We start from the raw sequence: 21,478 nt of genomic DNA, 5'->3' as shown, positions 1-21,478 counted from the left end.
TTAAGCTCCTATTGCTCTGTCCCAGTAAACTTTACTGTTTTGGTCCACTCTCTGATGAGCTGGTGAACACCGTGGAGCATTTGGCAGCCGAGCAGCCAGACTCCCTGTGGAGCTGCTGAAGACCGAGCTGTAGTTTGTGGTTCACATGTTTTAGGTAACAGTTACCTCAGTGGCCCGAATATATCTAACACTGCACAAACCGGGGCTAGAAGACACCAAAAACAGAGCTAAAAGAGAGCAAACTTTGGTATTAAATTCCCCACGGGGAGCCAGACAAACCACCTCAAAACAATAATATCCTTGATTTGTAACTGTTGGGTCTGTATGTGTGTTCACCATTTATTTTGTGCTGTCCCAAATTGACCAAACAAAATCTGTTATTAGGCTGGAATCTGAAACAGCACCAGACTTTCTATTTTAAAGCCTCAATATGCAATTTTACCCATACATTTCAGATAATGTCTTTATTTGCACTTACATTTGGAGAGTATTAGTACATTCAACAGAATTATCATTTGTTTTTAAATTACTCATACTACTACTTGATTGAAGTGCTACTTAAAGCATCTGTTTACAAACTCTCACACAACTCACGCAGTGTAATCCAAGTCTCATTCATCCAGTCAAATCCACTATTATCCTTTGTAAGTGTAAGTCCATTGATTAAAGGACATATCACTTTGTTTAGTGCTTTAATCCGGTTTTGTTTTTTTAAATTGGTGATTGGCTCACCCTTTTGTTAACATTTGCATCACAGACCTTCATGATGACCTTTATCTGTGTGTTTTCAGGCTGCAGCCCAGCAGCAGGAGTCTGAATCCACCCAGAGAGCGGAGAAGGAGGTGACCCGCATGGTTATCGTCATGGTGGTGTCCTTCCTGATGTGCTGGGTGCCCTACGCCACCGTGGCCTGGTACGTCTTTGCCAATCAAGGGACTGAGTTTGGACCAGTCTTCATGACCGCTCCCGCCTTCTTCGCCAAGAGTTCTGCTCTGTACAACCCGATCATCTACATTCTGCTGAACAGACAGGTACGTGAAGAAATGTGACTGTGTTTAAGAGAGGTGTAATGAAGGCATTGGTAAAATGTACAGTTTATCAAGTACAGAACCTGATTACATTTTGTTTATGTGCTTTTACTTTTTTACATCATACTACTAGAGATTGGAAAGCAGAAGACTAAATTAACAAACTCTATTAAAAGCAGTAATGACTAGCTTCGCTCCAATCAAAACGTTTTAAGCTTAATAATGTCTTGTACAATAACATTAATATTACAAGAGGCATTTTTTTAAAGTGAGTATTTTTATTTCAAATTGCTATTTTATAGTCTTTATTTATAATTCTATTTGTACTTATATCTGTTCCTGTGCTGATGCAACACCTACATTTCCCTATTGGGGATCAATACAGGCTAATCTTATTTTACATTTACCTGATGGTTCTAACCAATGTACTTCAATGTAAGTGTTATTTCTTATTTATGTATTGGTGCTATTAACCTTTTGGTGCCTGTACTTTATAGAATGTGCATCCTTCTTCCACCACTGAGGGAATGTAATCTCTGATTCTTATGTTCTTCTCCTTCTTGGCCTCCAGTTCAGAAACTGCATGATCACCACGGTGTGTTGTGGAAAAAACCCATTTGGAGAGTTTGAGGTCTCTGGTGCTTCCACATCCAAAACTCAGACTTCAGTCATATCCAGCCAAGTGGCCCCTGCTTGACCGGTTCCCCCCCTACTACCTTTGATGTCCCATCTGTCCCTGCACACCTAGGGACCCGCCCACGCCAAGCAGCGCTCCTCTATTGGCCAATCCTCTTGACTTACCTCTCCATGTGTCTTCACTGCCCAGGCACAACCACTCTCTCGGTTGGACTGACGATCTCTAGAGTCAGCATTTGTATTTTCAATCCATTTAATCATGGAAAGTGTTCAGCTGGCTTAACCGAGTTTAACCCGGCATCAAGGGGTGTTGTGATGATCCAACTGAACACATTCCAAGCTCCCCACTACCCCAAAACACATAATAGGTCAATAAAAACTGGTATACGTTGCAGCTATATATAACCCCAAAATGCGCTTCAATCAATCCATTTTATGATTACTTTGGTGAGATTAGTCATGAATCTTTTGAGTTTTTAAGGTATCAGATGGGGCTGTGGTCTTGTCTCTTCTCTTGACTTTATGGAGTTGGGGTTGTTAGTTTGCTCTTGGCATTGACTGAGACATGAGTGTAAACAGATGGACCAGAAAAAAATCCTCTGCAGGGAGAGGGGACAGTGGATGTGTGTGTGTGTGTGTGTGTGTGTGTGTGTGTGTGTGTGTGTGTGTGTGTGTGTGTGTGTGTGTGTGTGTGTGTGTGTGTGTGTGTGTGTGTGTGTGTGTGGAGGATGTCAGAACGCAGTGTGTGTATTATAGAGAAATGGGGATATTATTTTGTTTATTATGTTAAACCTAGGGTCCTGTGGAAGTTGTTCTGTGTCCTGCAATAAAAACAAAGCTAAATGTCTGCACGACTTTTCCCCTCCCTCACATTTTCATGATAATGTTTACAAGGCTCTCTGATAAGTTCCAGATGCTAGTTTGTGCGCTTTTGGGTGGCAGGCCAGATCTTAATGGTTTCTTTTCTAATTTCAAATGTTGTTAAAATGTGCTATGCTGTAATGCACGTGTAAATGAAGCACTTTGAGACTTAGAAAAATACACATTGTCATCATTAGACACTTTAAAAGCCTAAATACTGTAATTTATTTCACACTCTGACAAGTCATTTGGCATCACAAATACAGTCTCTCCTTATATTGAGTTCACTTTTTTCTCATAAATGTAAATTTCCCTCTTTTAAATTGGTCAGAATCCAACATTAAGTTCATTCGCTAACAAGCACACTGATCAACACGTCTATACTAATGCAGCTCTTCCCAGTGAACTACATTAGATCTTATTCAATAAATCTCAGTCATTTATATTCTCTCCATTTCTCCTCAATCCATCATCAACCTGCAAAGCACATTGGGACGTATCCATCAAAGCACCGATGGGAGCGGGGTCCCCCATCTTCACCAAGCACACCTGAGAACTATGCAGGCCTTAGGAGATGAGGAGTTTATCGAGGTGCTTCTTACTCATCCTGATGGACAGGCCACTTGAAATCATTATAACACATCTATAAATATTGCTATGGACATTATAATACAGTACAGTGCATCATTGGCTCGTTCCCTTAAGAAAAGGGTTCAGTGCGTTAAAATCGCCACCAGGGCTTACTGTAGGTCCCAGTAACTGTAAAGACTCATCTCCACGCCCTTACACCTTCCCTCTAAAGCATAGCTGAGCCAAACTGGAGAAAGATTTGGGAAAATAGCTCGGCATTCCCAGATCAGAGGAGGAACATCTCGCAAATGTACGGCGCTTGAGAGGCAGGTTTAAGTCCTTTGCCACCTTCCACGCTTCTTATAGTCTGTGGGAAATAATGACACTTATGAAGGCTAACTCCGTATGAAGGCAGACATTCCCAAGTAACTATGGAGGCAGGAGGAAGGCAGCTGTCAGCAGGAGAAAGAGATGGCTAGTAGAAAAGACACTGGCAGGTTCAGGCTTCGCTGCAGCACTCGTAGATGTTGTCCTCCACGAGCGCAATGACCTGCTCGAACTTGTGGTGCAGTTGAGTGCGACGTGCTGTTGGGTTCGACTCCAGAGCGGTCACCACCTGATCGAGGGAGATAGAAAAAGAAACATAGACTTTTAGTGTCTGTGGTGCATTCATGCATCCATCTATCTATCTAGGGGAGGGAGGAAATCAGCCACCTGCCTGGACATAGAAAGTTGAGCAAGAGGAAAAGGGAAAGCGGCAAGAAGAACAAGTGAAGTGCTTCAGCCTCTTCGACAGCCTTCACGCATGCCTCAACACCACAAAAGCCTTAACTCTTCACATATTTACAAAACCCACATCTGCTCTGTTTTTCATGCCCAATAGATGTCACGGTGCAAGAGGGATTTATGGGCTCTTAGCAGCAGTGTGACACGAAGCAGAGCAAACTGAGCTGTGGCAAGAGAATAGGCAATCAGGGGCCATTCACAGAGCTCTGTGAATCAGACTCTAAGCCCCCTGGCCCACGTCAGTACAGTAGCATGACAGAGGAAAGAATCTAAACGGCATTATCATGAGGGTGCTCCATTAAGGCACAGTAACCACTCACTAAGCCTCTCTTGAGAATAGTCACAGCAGTAAAGAAACACTGGAGAAGACTGCAGGGGCTTGTAAAGGGTTGGTTAATAAAGAAATAGAAAACACATGAAGCAGCAACTTAACCATCTTATTAGGCGGCTAGGGGTGATGGATAAAAGGAGGCTAAACAGCATGTTGTTTGCTTAGAGTGAACACCTTTGAGTGACAGATTTAAAACAGTTTACAACATTTCTCAACATGCATAAGATCCTCCACACGGATATGTCACGCTCTGATACCCATCTGTTGAAACTTAGTAAAAAAAAAAGGGGTCGAGGCGTTCAGCGAAGGGCCAGTTTCAACACGAGTAACATATCGTATCTGATTCTGGGATCAGAAGGACAGAAAGTAACATCTCCTTTCTTACCTGTGTTCTGTATTTCTTGGCATATTTGTAGATTTCTGTCAAGGCCAGGGTGGTGTTGAATTCATTTCTGTATTTCTGCAGGATGGACAAAAGACATGTATTAGATTCCACAATAAAACGTGTGATTGATGGCTTTTGTGGAGCCAGATCCCTAACACACAGGGAACACTTTACTCACTCGTGACTCCTCAGCCAGGTGAGCATTCATCTCCTGCTCGCTAAGAGGTGGCATGTCCTGTATCTGCTTGTAGTAGCACTGCACTCTCTTCTTATACTCTGGGATCTCCTTGGCATACAGCAGCTTGTTGGTAGGGGAGTCCTGAAAAAAACAAAAATGTTGCAATCAGAACATTTCTAACCATTTATTGCAGCAATATCCATTTTAGTTTGGCAGTGTAGCTACGATGCCCGGGAGGAAATGCGAGCAAGCTTGACACAGACTGTCCTTGAGCTCAGTAACTTCCCCCCAGCACCCACACATCATTTGATGAACATGTTCAAGGTCCATGTAAAACTGCATGCTAAAAGCATTGTAGCAACGCTCCTCTTAGAGTTTATCAATAATTTAAACCCTAAATCTTGAATGAAGAGGTTTGTACATCATTGTCAGTCAGGTTTATGTCCTAATAGGGAGCTGTTCAGTAGGACTGGAGGACATTGTTGAAGACCCGATCCAAAGCAGGCTATAGTAAGACAATGGAGGGAGGGAACCGTTTCCTTTCTGCACAACAGGAGACTCAAAAACTCAGAGCCAGAGGAACATTCCAGTCTAAACAATACTCCTTCATGCCTCCGCCACTTTCTCCACAGTCACTTCAGGCACTGCTGCTTATTCAAGCACAAAGCAAAGTAGCGGGGCTAAGAGGTTGTGGGCATATTCTGGTTTTAGTGGTGACTACTATGCAAGTAAGTGTGTGTGTAGGTGTTGGTGTGCTGTATATGAGAGAAAGGGACAGGGAGAAAGTAGGACAGCCTCAGCTTTCAGCACCAGTGAATGTGCTTACAGCGCACCTTCATATTTCTATGTGTCATGAGTTATCTGTGTCACCTAATTTGTGTATTTCTTTGCATGTGTGTGCATGTTTGTGTGCTTTAAAAAGGTGCTAGGTGAGTGGAAAGCCTCCTTCTGATAGGGAGCCCTCTCGCTTCCTGTCTACAAGGTCACTTCCTGCTGCTCGCCCATCTGCCTGGTAACCCCCCTGTGACCCCGTGGCCCTCCATGTGTGCATATTGCCAGATAAGAGGGTTTCCGTGGAAACACCAACCATTGCTTGGTTTCCTACCCCTCTCTCGGTCACCCCTGCTGTGCTACTGCTAATCCAGACCCGTACCCCTCACTGCCTGTCCCGAGGCCATCAACACACTCATACAGACGAACAAGTGACTGTCATTGCTAGAGGTATATGAAAGTCATAAAAAGTCATTGAAAAATTATAGTATCCTGTGTCATAATTCCACCAAAAAATGCTGTAGAAAAGAAACAAGTCACAGTATAATATGCGAGAAGAATCAGAAAAGTCATACTCTTGTACGGCATATCAAAAGTTATACAATTATGTCGTAAAAAGTCATAGCATAGTCATAGTAAAGTAAGTCATCAAAAGTCATGGTAATGGTAATGTATGTAATGCCATATGAATATCTGAAAAAAACTACACAGTATAGTATCTCTAAAATATCAGGGAAAAACGACATGGTATAATATTTTTGGAATAAAAGGTCAGTGTTTAGTATCTTGAAAAAAGAAAATATGGTTTTAACGTAAACGTACTGCATATTGAAAAAAGTACGTCAAAAATGAATATTGTATAATATGATGAAAGTATCAGAAAACTGTTACATAGTATAGTAATGCATAAATATCTGGAAAGAAATACATGGTAGTAGTCGAAAATGTAAAAAAAAACAACGACATGGTATGTCGTAATAGTCGACAATTAAAAAATAAAGGCATAGTGTAAAAAGTTATGAAATATAGTATGTGTCTCCAGACATGTGACACAGTAGACCTATAGTATGTTGAACATTTCAATAAAATGACACAGTTATATAGTCGGATGATTTAACCATCACTGCAAAACTATATGTATGTTGAGCAATAGATTTATGTCATATTGCACAGAATATATACTGTAAATGTAAGCACTTGTAAGAATATATACTGTAAATGTAAGCACTTTACTGACTCATATCTATACATTTCTATATCCCCAATTTACTTTCCCAAATGTACAAAGTATCAATGATTCAAATGTCCTACAGTAAAGCATGTTGCCATATCCTTGAACCTGTGACTCCTCAATACGTGCACAGCCAGATGCAACATTTTAATGAGGACGCAGCAGTGTGTGTGGAAACGCCTCATTGCAGGAGGTTTAATGCATGTCCTTGCATCGAGCATTGAAATGCATGTGGGAATATTTCTGCCGTGAGTGTGCTGGCTCTTTGGCACTGAACTGAAGTGTATAAATCAGACTGTTTCTCAGAGAAAGAGGAGCATCATTTGATGAGTCCTCGGCTGCCTCCAGGGAGGAAGCCACTCAGAGAGAGACAGGAAGCAGAGCGTGCTCAGGGTCACGGTGTCTGAGGGATGAGAGGGATTTGTGAGCAGTAAGGACATTGACATGCAAGCACACACACACCCATGCTGACAGACAGACGGACATGCGCTTGCCCGAAAACACGCACACACCCACATCACACACACGCACAGCACAAAAAAAGAGATTCCTGGTGCTCATGACCTTGGATCAGCCGACTCGGCTGAAATAACATGAGGAGAGGTAGCTGGAGCTGACAGTCTGAAGGCTTAGGGATAAGAGCTAGGTTCACAGGGGGACTCGGGAGGTGTGTGGTCAAATTCCTCGAGAGACACGAGTCAAAAATGCTTCAAAAAGGACAGGTGTGTCAAAAGTTGAACCCTTTCTCTGAGTCGATGTGACTTCCCAACACCTCCAAAGGATATAATTATCACCAGTGTCCTTCACAAATAAAGTCCATACAGTAAGTCATAGAAAAAGATGCTCCTTATAACTCTAAAGTTTTCTTTAATACCAAAATGATCCAGTTTGTCTGTGCACCCATCGGTACAGGAACTGCTATTATCTAACTCAGAACATGTAATGTTGCCAGTTTCCAGATAGAAAAATAAAAAGATAGTTAATCTCACCTTTCCGAGCTGCAGGTCGGAAATGGAGCAGGCATCTATGAAGGCCTGGGCGATAACAGACAGACAGGCGTCCATGTGGTCCGTCTTATCGATGTCAAACACAAACTGAGGATTCTTTAGGATGTTCACCCAGAACCGCAGAGGTAAACTGCACACAGACGGAAAGATACGCTTTTAAAGACTTGCACACCCACAGTGAGATGCCCAAAGGGGACTTTGAACACAGCGTTCAGATGTCTACCTGTTGGTTTTCCAGATGTGCAGGGTGTCTGGGTCTGTGATGCCCCGCTTGTCAGCCTGCTCCTCCAGGAAGTCAAAGAAGTATTTGATAGCCAGAGGGGGGCGGTCCTGAGGGATGCTGAGGATGGCTTGGAAGAGGTCATCCAGGAACTTCTGAAGAGTTCCCTGTAGAGGAAAAGAGAAAAGGAGATATGGTTTCATGGGATGTGGGAATTTAGAGATGGCTCCTGAGGCTAATAAGGGCCATGGAAAGGAGACATAGAAAGAGGGCTCAGTATACAGGCTGCTACTTTAGTGTGTCTTGCCCCTTATATTCACCTTAGTAGACAGCAGGCGCGTCAGGTAGATTTCAGGAAGGACCTTTTTTCGGTGGCTCGTCCTGTGTGACCTCTTGTGGTCATTTTGATCATCATGAGGTAGGACCTGAAAACCAGAAACCAAAAGTCAACATACTACACACAAGTTGAAGCAATAAAACCCCTCATAAGAAGCACAATGAATGCTCTACTGTCTCCGCTGTCTCCGCCGTCAGCGGGGGGATTTTTCTGCTTCTTGCATTAGACACATGATCCAGAAACCACATCAGGGTACTTTTGAAGCACTAGATGATATACAGAATTGAGGAAATGATGGAAGTGGGGGAATTCTCATGCTTCTCTCTGTTTGCTGTGTACAGGATCATGTGTCTGACTTGCTCATACAGGTCTAAATGGGGGTAGGGGAACAGTAGAAAACATTCAAATCCACCTCCTCGTCAAAATAAAAGACCACAGAACTGTCCTGCAAAACTAACTATTCATCCGGCAAATTGTGTTCAAAGGAACTCATTATTCTAAAGTCAAAGGGCCCATATCTTGGCTGACGTTTATAAAAGAGCTTAAGTGGCATTAGTGCTGTCATGTCCTCTCAGCAGCTTTCCTTTTCACCTCCATTCACCCCCCCATTCTCTCTATCATCATGCCTGCTCCGGGCTGACTGACAGTGGCACACACAGGAAAAGCTCTGGGAGTAAACTGTTGACGAGATACTTACCAAGTGTACATACTTCTCGGTATCCAGATCTTTAACTAAAGCAGAAAGAGACAAAGAAAGAAACATACAGCATGAAACAATGTGCAATCAGCGAGGTGGAGACCTGAGAGAGCGAGAGGAGACAGGAGGAGGGGGCACATAGGAGTGTGACAGATAGGAGGGAGAAAAGAAACACACAGGGGGGAGATTGACAGTAGAGTGAGGGAGATAGAGTACATGCAAGAGGAGAAAGTGATTAAGGTGGACTGTGGGCTGGGAGGAGAGGGGGGCTGTCTGAGAGAATGAAGGAGAAAGATTACGAGTGAATGGAGAGAGAAAAGAGAGAGATTAGGGGAGACAGACACAGAGTCTGTGATTGGTTCTGGAGCCGGTGTAATGAGATGGTAATGCTCGGCCAGCGCTGGGAAAGTGCATAAACCTCACTGGTTTGTATATAGAACTAAACACAAACACACCGTGTGCATACGTGAACATATATGAATACATGTAGACGCGTTTTCCAAACACAAGCTCAAAGCTGAAAAACAAATACAGTAAATCATTGTATGTGCACTAGAGGAAAACAAAAGGCATGCATTTGTGCAGATACACACAGAACAGTATTGTGAGTGTTTTCTCATTACAGCCGACTCTGCCAGAGATGCTCCTGCCCAGCGGGCCTCAGTCCAGACCCTCGACACTGATCACAGGCAGGCAGGACAGTGTTTTATATTAACCAGGGAGCAATACAGGCTCATAACACCCCCTTGACGCTTTGAAGCCGGAGCCAGGTTTGGTCTACATAAGCTTATTTTTGGCAGAGTATGAATGAGAGGAGAGTCTTTGATGGACATAGCCGGAGCAGCACTGAGCTCTGGTCTGGTACTGATTATGTCAGGTAGACCCTAAGCATAGAATGGACAAGGCCATTAAAAGCTGTACTGTATGTAAACTCATCCATCAACAGGCAGAGGCCTCATTATATTACATGTTGAAGTTGGACAATGGGCCCACTTGTGTCGCATTATTTCCCTAAAGCTGAAATATGCTAATGGGTTATCTCTATAACACAGAAAGGTTTTAAATGAGGAGGTGTCGTAACTCCTGTGTAAAGCATTAGTGTTGTGATTTATTAGCCGCGAGTGTGTTTAGATGTCCGCCGTGTCTTTTGGGGACAGGAAGGTGTGTGGTTTCATGTTTACATGAGCGTATCGTGTTCTCGTGAGCAGCTAAGCATGTTCTGTTTCCTGTGATCCAGGGAGTGCGTGTATTTATCCAAGTGTGTGCAACAAAGCGACAGGGAGTGGTTTGTGTTTGAAGGTGACGTACCTCTCCCAAGGGTGTTATCTCTCTTGTCTTTCATGCTCATGGCCAGCGATGCCCCCTCGGGGATCTGTGAAGGGAGAGAGGAAGAAGAAGAAGGGAGGAAAGAAAGAGGAGAAAGGACAGAGGGCACAGGGTCAGAGGTGAGCCGGGGTGCACCAGAACAGCATCATTAAGCATGCCCTCCAGGGGAGTGCAGTGTTGAGAGGTGTGTGTGTGTGTGTGTGTGTGTGTGTGTGTGTGTGTGTGTGTGTGTGTGTGTGTGTGTGTGTGTGTGTGTGTGTGTGTGTATATGTATATGTGTATGTGTATGTGTATGTGTATGTGTATGTGTATCTGTGTATCTGTGTATCTGTGTGTGTCAGTATTGCGTGCATCTAGAGTGGTGGCAAGTCTGCAGGAGCCTGGCAGGGCTCATTAAAGTCAACCTGCAGTGAAATGGATTGAACAGCCTCACCAGTGAACCCAGACTGTTTGTACACGCTGCAGCTCACTGCTTTCACAACTCTGTCCCATGGCTCAGCAAAAACTAAACAGAGCACTTAACAAGTACAGGTAAAGGGGCCAAAGGTCGAGGGTCGCTGAACGACTGCTCACTCACGGACAAATTAACTTAGACATGAAAAAACATACACATAACCAAATGCTTAACGGCATGACCTTTACTTTATTTTGCAGTGAGTGTTGTGTTTGATTTAAATTGCATTATTTTATTATTTTATTGCAAGTTTATAATACAATAATTTAACCTCCTGAATTAATGTGCCATTAAAATAAAAATGTATTGTTTTTTTATAGAATGTACAGGTAATAAGTGTGTATGTAAGCATATTATTATTAGTAGTATTACTCGTAGTAGAAGTAATGTATGGTAAAGTTAATTCATTGAATATGTAAGAGATGGTTGGTTAGTTTCCTGCATTGATGTATGCACTATGTGAAAAGATATTGGAATTTGTATTTTTAATGATTAAGTATTGAACATATTAGACTAGCATTATGAATGAGTAAGTCTTGAACAGTTAAAATAACAAATGCTTTAAATCATTAAAGCCCCCTTCCATTAGAAATACATGTGTTTGCTTACTTTACTTTAATGTTTGACTTTCAGAATGATGGATGAGAGGCGTTTGTTTTAAGTGATCAGTGTGAAAAGTTTCTCTGTGCTCACCTTTCATCTGAGTTGATAATAATGTGGACCTACAAACATTATTTAGTGACATCTCAACTTACTTTAAGCCAGTCGTGGTCTAATATGCAGCTTACACAAGTTGCATGTGAAAACTTGGACTTTTCTGTTAAGTAGGACACGTGTTGGCAGCTAAACCCTTATAATACTTTGAACATCCCAACATGACATTAGGTAAGAAGGCGTAATGGTAGAAAGTATTTTAAGAGAAATGGGGCTCCTGCTTAAAAAATAGAAGCTCCAAAAAATATGATTTATTAGGTGCAATTACAACCCAATTATCTTATTCATATCACCTGACATAAAGTCACAACATCGTAATTATACTTAATAAATCATCTTTTTGTGGGCGACTTTTCTTCTGGGAAATTGAAAAATATTTGCATATTCATAGATTCTGTTGTTTTTTCACTGAGATAGAAAAAAGCATAAATTATGAGGGAAGGTGAACAGAAACACAAACTGTTATTCCGTCTTTAAATAATTCATAGACTAGAGGGGATCTAGGAGTTAGATAATACATTGCACACACATCATTGATGTTGTCATGGTAACAGGTAATTGACAGGTAACCAATTTTGTACTCAATAACAAGTGTTAAACACTATAATTATCCAGAGTTTTCTTTTACTGGACAATGCTTACTAATTATTGTATAATTGCAGTGTATATATGATGTCTAAATGCAGAATTTGCATAACAACAGTAGAAAAGTGGCAGCTCTGCTACAGTTTTGTCGCAGTAAATGACCTGTGTCCAACGAGAAACATCATACAACAGCAGACAAACACACAAACACCTACAAACTAACTGTGTGCAGCCACAGAGAAACAGAGAGCGTCTTCCCACCCATGGACACCACTTACAAGGAGGTCTCACCTGCAACACCCCCGCTGTTACAGGGACATATCAGGAATATACATGTTCACAAGGACTACACCTATCACAGTGTTCTCACAAACAAACACACACCTGGTAATGGAAGACCGTGTTGAGCTTCTTCCGGCCGTCTTCCATCAATGTGGAGTTATCCAGGTCCTGCAGGACCTTACTGTTGCTGCCAGAGTCAAACCATTCTGAGGGGAAAGGAGACAGGAGAGTTGATATTAGACAATTTCATCCCAAATTTGGAAAAGAATATGCGAGACAGAGGGCAGCCGTGCTCTAAGTCTCTGTGTCGCGACCTGTGGAAATATTCTTGCACCATTAATCAAATCAGCTCTGCAGGCTCCACAGCTTTTGGAAGCAATAACTCTTTGTGATTATGACTGTACACTCTCCTCGATGCATTCTGTCATTTATTATATTGCAGCCTCAGGTTAGTTGAGCTTCATGAGGGGAATTGACCTTTTGCAAAGGAGATTACTATATCTCAGACGGCAGGGGAGGGAAAGGATGAAAATAATCAGAGAAAATGTGCTCTTACCCAGGTCTACATCCTCTGCTCGGGGCCACTGGGAGAATGGAAGGTTTTTGTAAAAGGCTTCTAAGATTTTTTCCTTCACCTGGCTGATTGTGTCTGTATTCATGACCTTGATTGATATTGAGTCCATGCCACAGCCTTGGAAGGAGACATTGATGTTCTGCGAAATAAACAGAGAGCAACACATTTCAAACTTTGCAAAGATTTACATTTCAGCTCGACTGACACTTTTTGGCTGGCACAGTGTCTCATCACAAAAGTCAAAACATATTCAGTGTAGCGCAGCATTAAAAAAATCATTGTATAGTATGTCATGAAAAATGGCCCAAAAATGTCAAAGTATATTATCTCATGATAAACTGTCATTAAAAAGTACAAAGTATAGTGTGTCTCAAAAATGTCAATCGAAATGTGACAGTGATCCAATAAAAGTCACAATATACTATTCCATAAAAAGTAGTTAAAGAACTGATAAAATATGCAACATAGCATTTTAAAAAAGTCATTGTCGGTCAGCGCTACCAAGAGTGTGGAATATAAACAGAGTGTGTGTGAGGGGTCCGACCTGTGGCTTGGCCTCAATGTTCTCGCGCAGCAGCCACTCCTCATTGAGGGTGTAGCGGGCCTTCCCTGTGATGGCGTCTATGGAGCCCTTGTTGATCTGCTGCTTGATTGCACAGAGCAGCAGGAAGAAAGGCTCGCCCACCGTTTCCTTGAGGTCAAGACAAAAAAGTAGAGTCAATAATCAGAGATGTGGTTAATGCTTTTTAATCAAGCCTGCCTCATATAACTGAGCGATGCCCCACCTTGAGGTAGCTGTACATGCAGATAGACATCCAGTTGGTCAACATTTTCTCCACAACGGACTCAGTGCGGCGCAGCATCAGTTTGGGGTTCTTGGCGGCCGAAGCATCAATCAGGTCCACCAGCAGATCCTTCATGATACTGGTGTAGTACTCCAGCTTTCCATGAAGAGCGATGGTGAGCAGAGACGCCAGGCTGCATCTAAAGGGTGAGAAAACAGATTAGCGGAGGAGACAGATGAGCGAAAACAGGCTCATTCAAACATGCCCTGTCAGTACGTGTGGTCATTGGAGATTTAAAAATAACTATACGCCAGAAGCAACAACATGGTTTCATCCTCCCCACAGCACCTGTGACTGCAGAGCCAAATAAAGGACTGATCTAATGCCGGGAGTATCCGGGTGAGTAAATCCAGAGGTGCAGGGGATTTCCCTAACAAAGCCCCTTTAATCCAGGAGAGAGGGGCCACATTAGTCAGTAAGTGCTGACGCTGAGCTGGGACAGGGATGTGGTCTTGCTTCTGGAATTCTTCTCTGATTGTCCACAATGACTGTATTGTTTTAGGACATCAGGAGCGAGAGAGCAATACTGATAAATGACCAAGTATTTACAAAGCTTGAGCAACCACTTTTCTGAACAGTAAACACGTTATTTGCGCCGTGCACAGCAGCAACAGAAACGAGAAAGTCAAACAATTCTGTTGTAAACACTGGAAAAATAGAGAGACGTTATGTACACAATGAAATGCAAATCAAAACTTGTATATAAATACTACCGTGTTATATAACATTTTTATTTCAGTTTTGGGCCACAGCTCTGTTTTTTCTATATCTCATGAGAAATGTACCTGGGTTTTTATAGCAAGTAATTGTTACACTGTATTCACCAGCTTGTTGTTAGCTAGCTTGTTCCTGGGAAGATGTACAGTTTACAGGTTTTCTGAGGCGTTGCTGAAAACAGTTGCCAGATGCCACTGGAGTGAACCAAAAAAGTTACGAGCTGTAAAACCAATGCAATTAGCTCAAGATAGTCAAACAAGAGAAAATCAGATTTTCTTTTTGTTTACGTGTGTTTGTGACTACCGTGAGAACACCTTTCTAATACATGTACTGTAGTCATTTCATCACTTGTTGATAAAAAAACATACATTAAAGGTGCTTTATTATTCCTCCCAATATGGTTGAATTCGATGTAATGGTCTGTCTCGATGGACTCTTTTTCTTTCTCTAGTTGATGCTTTTACCTGTCTCGTACAGCGAAGTCCTTCTGCTGCTCCAGGGCGTGGACAAACGTGACCAGGAAGTGTTTGTTATTCAGAAGAGTGGAGAACAGAGTGATGCCCTCCTCTACGTTAGGCTTGGTCGTGTTGTCCTCCTGAGGGCAGAAGGGCGATGAAACAGTTATTTCTCTGTGTGGTGTCACCTAAACTGCATTACACACCTGCTGCGCCCTCCCTAATCTATTTTCGCCAGCTCTTGTCTCAAGTGACCAATCTGAACACTTCATCTTTCTATCACACTTCCTTCTTCTGCCTGTTCGGGCACCTCCCTCAGTGTTATCTGTATCTTCTGCTCCGGTCCCAGACTGTGTGTGATTGCCTCTAAATGTGCCGACTCGACTTAATGAGTATGGTCTATCTGTGGGTGCGACTAAGCAGCAGTGTGATGAAGTCTTCCCTCTGGACTGCAGCCATATGGTGTGGTTTGCAGTCTGACAGAAGGAGAACAGGGGTGTCCATTAAGATAAATGCCCGCCTATGAGATTTATTTGCTGTGACCTGGAAAACACTTCCTGGGAAGACGATGTGGATCCAAGGCACTTCATCATTGCTAGACAGCCTCCCCCGGCTGCCGACCCAAAACCAGTGCTGCGATCGTTACTTTCTCTCTTTCTGACGTGCACAGACACACATGCACATGCTTTAGCTTTCATCCCGCATTTGCAGAGTTTTGTGAAAGTGCACGCTCCCTCTCCCACTCTCTCTTTATAACTCTTACTCCCATCCACTAACCAAATCCACAACAAGAGATGTATTTTGATGAAAAGTAGACTGTTCGGCCGTGAGCCAGTGGGAAGTGTGAAAACAACCTGCCATCAACTTGGTGGGCAGCGTGTTGTTTGACAAGCTGAAATATTGTGTCTCACTCACTAGAAACCATTGAATGACATGCATTAGTTTTCATATCTGTACACTCAAGAGCATAAGCTCACTCAAACAGCCCACTGATTTCACTCCACAAACACATTTCAAAAAGAAAAAGAAAACCACAATGTGCTTTTCTTTACTCCTCATCAACAACACGCCAAATGTGAAACCTTAATAAGCTTCAGCGTGCGTGACCCAGTTGAAGCAAGGGAGTGAAAAAGGAGCCACATCAATGCACTCTGGCAGAAGAAACCCTAATGGCTTAACCCCTCACCTGCCAGTCCTGCAGCAGCGGGTGGGTCTCCGGCAGCACTCGAGGGCCCAGGCCATCATACTCGAAGGCAGGCTGCACCAGACTCTTCTCGTAATCCGAAAACATCTAAAACACATAAACACACACACAAAAAAACTGTAATGCAATTTCAGCACTATTCATAAACACAGGGAGATGATAAAGACAGGGAAAACAAAAGAGCTGGCCTTGAGACTTTGGCGGAAAATTGGCTATCTACTGTAGAACCAAAGGGCAAAACTCCACAAAGAGACCCTGAGTAGGCCCCTGACTGGCCATGAAAAGGAAACATAACACCGTGACACGAAACGTCACGATCCTTAATGGCTTCAGAGACCGCCTGACCCAGAGCCAAGAGGCAGGCTTTCAACTCTGTCCTTCATTTCAGGACAGCTACATTTGGCTTGTATTCTCACTGTGTCTAAGTCTGTGTCCAACATTGTTGTGTGTGTGTAATCTACAAGAACCAGAAGCTCTAGTAGGAAAAACAGAGCACAAAGGGTCGTGAGGAAAGTGTTTTAGCGGAAAACTATGAGAGACGATGAAGCAGCAACACTTGAATTTAAGTTTTCCTCCATGCAGCTTTTCAGCACTCTCCCCACTCACTTCCTTCTTGACTACAAACAGTGTGTACTCTAACAAACCAGCGCAGCTGCCGTTGTGAAAGATATTGTATACTTGCAAAACAGTGTGGGTGTGTGAGCTGGGTGAGGAGTGTGTTTTGAGAAATCAGGGGGAAAGTTTCCTTGTCTCAGTGCCCGCCATTATTCTGGCTCCTAGAAGGTCCATGTCTGTGGTTGTAAGACAAAGTCCCCTGAGTTCTGTTAGTCTGTATCGGTGGAAAAACACCCACAAACTGATAGACCCCAATTCTTCCTTCCAGATGGCTCACACATGAGGCAAATGCTTACCTACAGAGAACACATTAACTCTCCTGCAGGGTGCCAAACTGAGCTACACTTGCCTAGCTGCTGCTGTATGGTTCAAAGTTTCAAGGTGAATTTTCATCCTATATACATGCGTTGGGAAGAAAAATGATAGTTAATCCTGTTTTGAAAAATGGTATGGTCAGTCTGCCAGTTGAAATCAGATAGTGAGGAGAAATGGGATAAGCTTTCTCACCTTGGGGAAAAAGGTGCGTGTGACAAACTGTTTGTACTCCAGGAAGGGGATGCCCTGGCTGCGATTCAACTCCTTGGTCAGGTCTGTCATGTCCGTCTGGAGCTCTGCAAAGCCTAGATGGGAACAAATAAATAAAAATACAGATGTATTCCTGGGACTGTTTGATTTTAAACCACAGCCCTTAAGCTTAATTCGTTGCCAAGCAAAATGACTCAGAAATCTGTTCAAATGCTAATGCGATACATATCAAATTCTCCCGGTGGGCTCGTGAGAATCTCTGTGAATTCAGTAAAAGAGATTTTAGATGAGACACAGAAATGTATCATTTGATTTCCCTAAATCTAAGCAAAAACGTATGCGCTGATCTTCTCCCCACTCCCTCTCTTTATTTCAGTCCAGCTCTGGATGCAGGAAAATATTTAGCAAAGGACAACCAGAGCAGCCAAATCCACTCCTTCATCCAAAACATGTGTGCAGGCGGGGGTTTACATGCTGCAGAAACAGTATCAGCATGTCCAGACACTTACTGAAATCTAATGCTAATATTGTAGCCACTTTATAGGATAGCATATTCTAGGAGAGGATAATGTTCTCCTCTAATGAGAGGCTGGAGATCCCTTTATAGAAAAGCTCTTCCTGTCACAGGATGAGAGACATATTTAGGTTACAATGCCAGTTTCTTCAGACTGTGTTTGTGTGGAGAGAAGGGAATGCTAGACCTGAGGGATTTAAACATATTTCCTTTACTCCTGCAGGTTATTTATGCTCCTGCTCAGAAAAGCATCCTCTAAACCAGCAGTCAGTTCACACCTTGCTCCTGATTAGACGCAGCATGCCTGAATACCAAACCTCCCTTCTGCCTCACTTTGCAGACAAATACCACAACCCTCTCATTCCTGTGAAACCTGGAATATGTCAATTTCCCATTTTCCTTCACTCCCTCTTCTTTTGCTTTTATCACATCTTTCGTCTTAGCAGAACTATCTGTCGCTTTCTGCACACTCACCCTGAACTCGGCCACAAATCTATCTGTGTCCTCTGACTAAACAACCTCGCCCCCCCCCTCCACTCCCTCCCACGCTTTTGCTTCTCCCCGGACTCGCGGCCCTGACTCCCGCTCCTATCGCTTCCTCCCTCCATTTCTCTTTCTCTATCCGTCCCCCCCATCTCTACGCTATAAATCTGGTTGCTCAGACGCGGAGTGGCCTTCACACGGCTTTACTCTAATGCCCTGGAAACACAAATACACTCACACACAGCACGAACACACACACAGCTCTTGTTCATCAAGGGTAGCCACAGCACAGGCTATGTCCATGTGACTGATCATTTGTCGGACACTGTGTTTCATGAGTCACGCTTACTCGGCACAAATCTGTCATGTCTCCCTCCCACTTCAGACTAGAAACAATCTCAAACACACACTTTGCAAACACACACACACACAAATATATGTGGTCAATATTTCAGTCTTCCCACAAGCCCCTTTTTCATGTCAATCGACAAAAAACATAATTGGCTTTCTAAAAAACTCCGATAGCACAGCCTGCACTAAAGGGTGTGTGTGTGTGTGTGTGTGTGTGTGTGTGTGTGTGTGTGTGTGTGTGTGTGTGTGTGTGTGTGTGTGTGTGTGCCAGTCTGTGCATGTGGGCGTTCCTGTGCAAACACACCTTTACGGATCTCATCTCTGATCTGTGACTCCATCTCCTCCATTTGCAGTAGTGTTTTCTGCCAGTAGCGCTCTGCCCTCCGGCTCTTTGTGCAGTACACTACAAGGGCTGGGAAAAATAAAATGCAGTTGTATTATGTTTTCATCCCGAGGACCGTTATCCACACTGACAGTAATCTGTTAGATCAAAGGGATTTAAAGTTTCTGAAATGACACACAGGAATAATTTTTATATCACCTTTTGTCAGCCTGTGAAGAAAATGTACATGAATGTATTTGTGATAACGTCAATAAAAATGTTGCTTGTATATCTATAAATAACAGTTATGCACATGTTATTTCAGGAGTTCATTTGCATACAACATCTAACCCTAATGTGGCTTCTGTGAATATCTGCAGACAGCTGATTTATAGCAGGATACTGTATGAAAATCCACCATAACACCAATTTTCACCCATACACCTGCCCTGCACACACGAGGAATGCAGAATACGCACACACAGACACACATCAGCACACACACAGAGCGGACAGGGAGAGGAACAGTAGGGTCTTTGTGCTTCGGAAACTGAAGAGGGATGAATCAAGTGCAGGACACTCTGACCCCCAAATTCCTTTGATCTGTTCCACATCTGCAGCATCCATCGCTACAGCAGGCACACATCCATCATCTGCTGGAGAGCGTGTGTACATAACCTACCCACAGTGCACAGCAGCAGCAGCACGCAGCACACCACAATGGACACCACGATGGCCAGCTCGCTGCCTCCGAGCTGCACTATGGCGATGGTGTGACGAAAGTTCCCCACTTGCACCTAGAAAGAGAAAAAGGAACAACACATGACAGTGGAGTGAGCTCCTCTTCTGATTATGTTATCGCTTTAATATTACCGTCAGCCAGTGGAACAGGTAAACAAGACTAAGTTGCTTGGCATTGTTCTTGATTCTGGTTTACGGTGGACAAAGCAAATAGACAGTATCGTAACTCAAATGGAAAGGTGACGAGAAAATGTACAAAGTATGTAACACCAACCACTTTGAAACAAGTCTCTGGTTTTGTCACATCTTGAGTACTGTCCGGTCATATGGTCATCAGCAGCAAAAACACATATACAGAAATTACAAATAGCTCAAAACAAAGGCTGCCAGACAGACTAGCTCTCCACTGTTCGAAGGGCACTCATATTGGAGTTATGCATATAAACCTATCATGGCTTCCGGTTGAGAAACGTTTCTAAAAAGTGTCCAATTTAGCAAAAGACCACTGTATTTTTATGATCAAATAGTTTACACAAGAGATGAGCATGACCATAAGACTAGACAAGGTCTTGTTTTCTGTTGTCTTCCTAATATAACCTGAGGTTGGTTCAATAGGTCCCCGCCTCCTAAATTTGTTCAACGTCTTAAAAAATTTCTACTTTACGAAACAAAGCGGAGCAAGGAATAAAGGAAGTGGTTGCGTTGAACACGGCGTTCGACTTTGTACAACATCAGATAACCAATTGCTGGACCTTAGTTACCAGGAGGGCTATTTACTTATTGGTTTTTTAGTTTATATAAAGATTTTTTTCTTTTTGATATTGTCAACTTCTTTTGTATCTGTTGGTTTATAGTAATATTATGTTAGTGTTTATATGTATGTATTATTCAAGTATATTCTATCATCACACAGTATGTATTTTCGTAAATTTCGCCATGCTGATGTGTTCATCGACAATAATGTAATCCAAATTACAAGGAAGAGTCTTCTATAACGGATGTAAACAGTGCTACCAATACCATCAAAATAACGGACTAATTTAATACAAAATACGGCGACCTTAACTCTCGAAGAAGTAGGGATTCTGAAGAAGAATTCGACCATACTAGTAATGTCAGAAGTCTAACGGCACATCGTTCCGTCGGAATTCACCATATAAAATATAATTAATCCGGGAATCCTCTTCTCCTGTCTTATAAAACAGATGATGAATTAAGTTCATACTACAATCCAATACAAAAATTTGTAAAAGGGGGGCGACGTCTACCAACTTTACAATAGACAATACCGACGTGTGGTTATGGTGGGTGATGATGAAATTGATACTAGTTTAATTTTCTACCGAATACTTTACTACTAATTTTTATTTAACCCTGTACTACTCTTTTTTTTGGTGTCCTACATTTTCTATTAAGATTCTTAAAGTAGTATAGTAGTTGTTAAGGTTGTAGTAGTTGTTAGAGTAGGGTGAAAGTTATAGTTAGAGGTCGGTCCTACTCAACTGATCTGTGGGTGGTCATGTTTGCGTTAACTCTAGTTAAAATTAAATTCAAGTGTCGAGTGGTTCCCATTCGTAACCAGGTAAACATCTACCGGGAAAAGTTAAGAAGAAGAACTTTCTCCGAGACTGAGATAAGTCGCTCCATCAACCGTTACTCAAGTGTAAGGTAATATCGAGATATTCTGTGTCTTCTAAGTCTTTCTACAGGACCAAAATCCAACGGTCATCTAA

General features: G+C 42.6%; 2 protein-coding genes across 2 annotated transcripts in view; one reads left to right on the top strand and one right to left on the bottom strand.

The window, feature by feature from the left end:
* The window catches only part of exorh (extra-ocular rhodopsin), a 64,788-nt gene extending 63,063 nt beyond the window's left edge, over window positions 1-1,725 (top strand). Inside the window, exons 4-5 of the mRNA XM_010795871.1 lie at window positions 792-1,031; window positions 1,600-1,725. Of these exons, the coding sequence (XP_010794173.1) occupies window positions 792-1,031; window positions 1,600-1,725 (366 nt within the window). The remainder of the gene's footprint in view (window positions 1-791; window positions 1,032-1,599) is intronic.
* Window positions 1,726-2,712: 987 nt separating this feature from the next.
* The window catches only part of plxnd1 (plexin D1), an 81,768-nt gene continuing 63,002 nt past the window's right edge, over window positions 2,713-21,478 (bottom strand). Inside the window, exons 20-36 of the mRNA XM_010795874.1 lie at window positions 19,687-19,801; window positions 18,987-19,094; window positions 17,317-17,429; window positions 16,177-16,281; window positions 15,000-15,130; window positions 13,759-13,957; window positions 13,518-13,664; window positions 12,956-13,112; window positions 12,502-12,605; window positions 10,347-10,410; window positions 9,039-9,073; window positions 8,325-8,429; window positions 8,008-8,171; window positions 7,767-7,914; window positions 4,776-4,916; window positions 4,598-4,672; window positions 2,713-3,711 (exon numbers count right to left, since the gene is read on the bottom strand). Of these exons, the coding sequence (XP_010794176.1) occupies window positions 3,595-3,711; window positions 4,598-4,672; window positions 4,776-4,916; window positions 7,767-7,914; window positions 8,008-8,171; window positions 8,325-8,429; window positions 9,039-9,073; window positions 10,347-10,410; window positions 12,502-12,605; window positions 12,956-13,112; window positions 13,518-13,664; window positions 13,759-13,957; window positions 15,000-15,130; window positions 16,177-16,281; window positions 17,317-17,429; window positions 18,987-19,094; window positions 19,687-19,801 (2,028 nt within the window). The 3' untranslated portion in view covers window positions 2,713-3,594. The remainder of the gene's footprint in view (window positions 3,712-4,597; window positions 4,673-4,775; window positions 4,917-7,766; window positions 7,915-8,007; window positions 8,172-8,324; window positions 8,430-9,038; window positions 9,074-10,346; window positions 10,411-12,501; window positions 12,606-12,955; window positions 13,113-13,517; window positions 13,665-13,758; window positions 13,958-14,999; window positions 15,131-16,176; window positions 16,282-17,316; window positions 17,430-18,986; window positions 19,095-19,686; window positions 19,802-21,478) is intronic.

The sequence above is a fragment of the Notothenia coriiceps genome, unplaced genomic scaffold, assembly GCF_000735185.1.
Source record: "Notothenia coriiceps isolate Sejong01 unplaced genomic scaffold, NC01 NC01_scaffold00037250, whole genome shotgun sequence".
Lineage (NCBI taxonomy): Eukaryota > Metazoa > Chordata > Actinopteri > Perciformes > Nototheniidae > Notothenia > Notothenia coriiceps.
The sequence above is the reverse complement of the archived record's forward strand: the minus strand, read 5'-3'. Positions and strand labels throughout refer to the sequence as shown.